General features: G+C 57.7%; 1 protein-coding gene across 1 annotated transcript in view; it reads right to left on the minus strand.

Annotated features, from left to right (window-relative positions):
• ANO1 (anoctamin 1) overlaps window positions 1–1,736 on the minus strand; it is a 144,311-nt gene that overhangs the window by 14,335 nt on the left and 128,240 nt on the right. Inside the window, 1 exon segment of the mRNA XM_012557644.1 lies at window positions 883–1,069. Coding sequence (XP_012413098.1) covers window positions 883–1,069 — 187 coding nt within the window.

Below are 1,736 nucleotides of genomic sequence, written 5' to 3' on the forward strand. Positions count from 1 at the left end.
TTTTTACCCTGAAATTGGGTTGTAAGTTGATTGACCTGAAGATAAGGGCATGGTTGGGCATTTCCTCAGCTCGTGGGGGCCGGCTCTGGATGAGGCCTGCGTCAGGGTCTGGAGCCCCGCCTGCTCCATCTACCAGTCTCCTGACCCTTTGCAGGCAGTCAGCTATCTCTGCTTAAATGCCTCCAGTGACGGGGAGCTCATTACTCCATGAAGAAGTCGGCTCCATTTCTGACACCTCTGACTATTGGAATTATTTTTTCTGCTGACCTGGGGTCCGTCTCTCCCTTGTCCCTCCAGCACATGGACGAGGTCGCCCTGGGTGCCTCAGAGCTAAAAAGCCCCAGAACTGTACCGTGGCACTGACCCTACAGGGGACATCTCCCAGTGACTCAGTCAACTCTTCCTTCATCTGTCAAAGGGGCTCTTCCTTCCTTTTCTTTCTGGCGAACATTAAATGATGAAATGATCTGCTGTGTACGAAGGCACTTGCTAGCAATAAAGCAGCTAATGTTATTTTCCGCATTGGCCTAGGTGGGAGCTGTGGGGCCGCACGGACATTGGGGGTGTGTGTTGAGGGCCACCAGACACTGTAGCTCTTGGACCTCCTAAAGCAGCAGGTTGTTGAGATACTCAGATACCCGAGAGACAAGATCTTTCCCAGTGAGTGTCCTGTTCAAATGCATTTCAGGAGCTAAGAGGCCCAGTGGGGAGACGGGCTACGGTCTCCCACTGCCACCCCGAGTCTCCATCCAGGAAAGGACAGGGCGGAGAGTCCCTATGGGGGGCTGCACCAACCCCCTTTGTCTGCTCGGTCTGGAGAACAGGAGCTGCCTCCCCAAAACCAGCTCACGCCCAGAACCCTGTCCCTCCGGGTCCACTCACCGATGTCTTTGGCTCTGACAGCCACTGGCCTCCGGAGCTCAGTGACAAACTTCTTGGCGTCCAGGCGGATCTCGATGATGTTGTTGAGCAGAGCGAACAGCGGGGCCAGAGGGAAGGACGCGACAAACAAGGTGACAAACCCAAACTGGATGACTGTAAGACAGGGCCCGGTCAGCGTCGCCGCCGCCTAGCACGCCAAGGGCGGCCGGCCTGACTCCCATCGGCCTTGGGTGCGTCCACCTGCACAGACACACCTGCAGGCGCCCAGAAGGGGGCTGGCGGGGTGGACGCCCGGCCCCGGGGGATCAGGCCAGGCGTGGGGTGGAGAGAGAACTCCGAGTTGGCTCTGACCTGCGTGGGATGTGGCCCCGTGTGTGCAGAGTAGAACCGCTCCATAGGGTTTTCAAGGCTGTGACCTTTCAGAAGCAGATCGCCAGGCCTGTCTTCCGAGGCGCCTTTGGGTGAGTTTGAACCACCCATCTTTCAGCTAGTACTGCAGCTGTTGGAGCTGTTCACGGACTCCCCGACTCTTGTGTCAGGCGATGTATTCGTTTGTCACGTGTCTTAATAAAAACCATCGACAATGGAAAAAAGACCCCCGTGAGCTCGAAGGCACAGCTGCGTGCCTTCCTGTGGCTGGGTCCAGCAGGGGCTTGGGTGTGGTGTCAATCGAGACCGGGGGGTCTGACATCATCACTGCTGCGTCAAAAGCCTCAAACGTCCCACAGTCCAGGGCAGTTCTGCCTCGTACCCCCAGCCCCCTCTGCCTCACTGTCCCTGGTCAGCGAGCCAGCTTGGGGCTTCCTGGGCTTTGGAATCTGGAGCTGGAGCGCCAGGCTCTGAGGAGGGGTCAG

Source organism: Trichechus manatus, unplaced genomic scaffold, assembly GCF_000243295.1.
Source record: "Trichechus manatus latirostris isolate Lorelei unplaced genomic scaffold, TriManLat1.0 scaffold00113, whole genome shotgun sequence".
Lineage (NCBI taxonomy): Eukaryota > Metazoa > Chordata > Mammalia > Sirenia > Trichechidae > Trichechus > Trichechus manatus.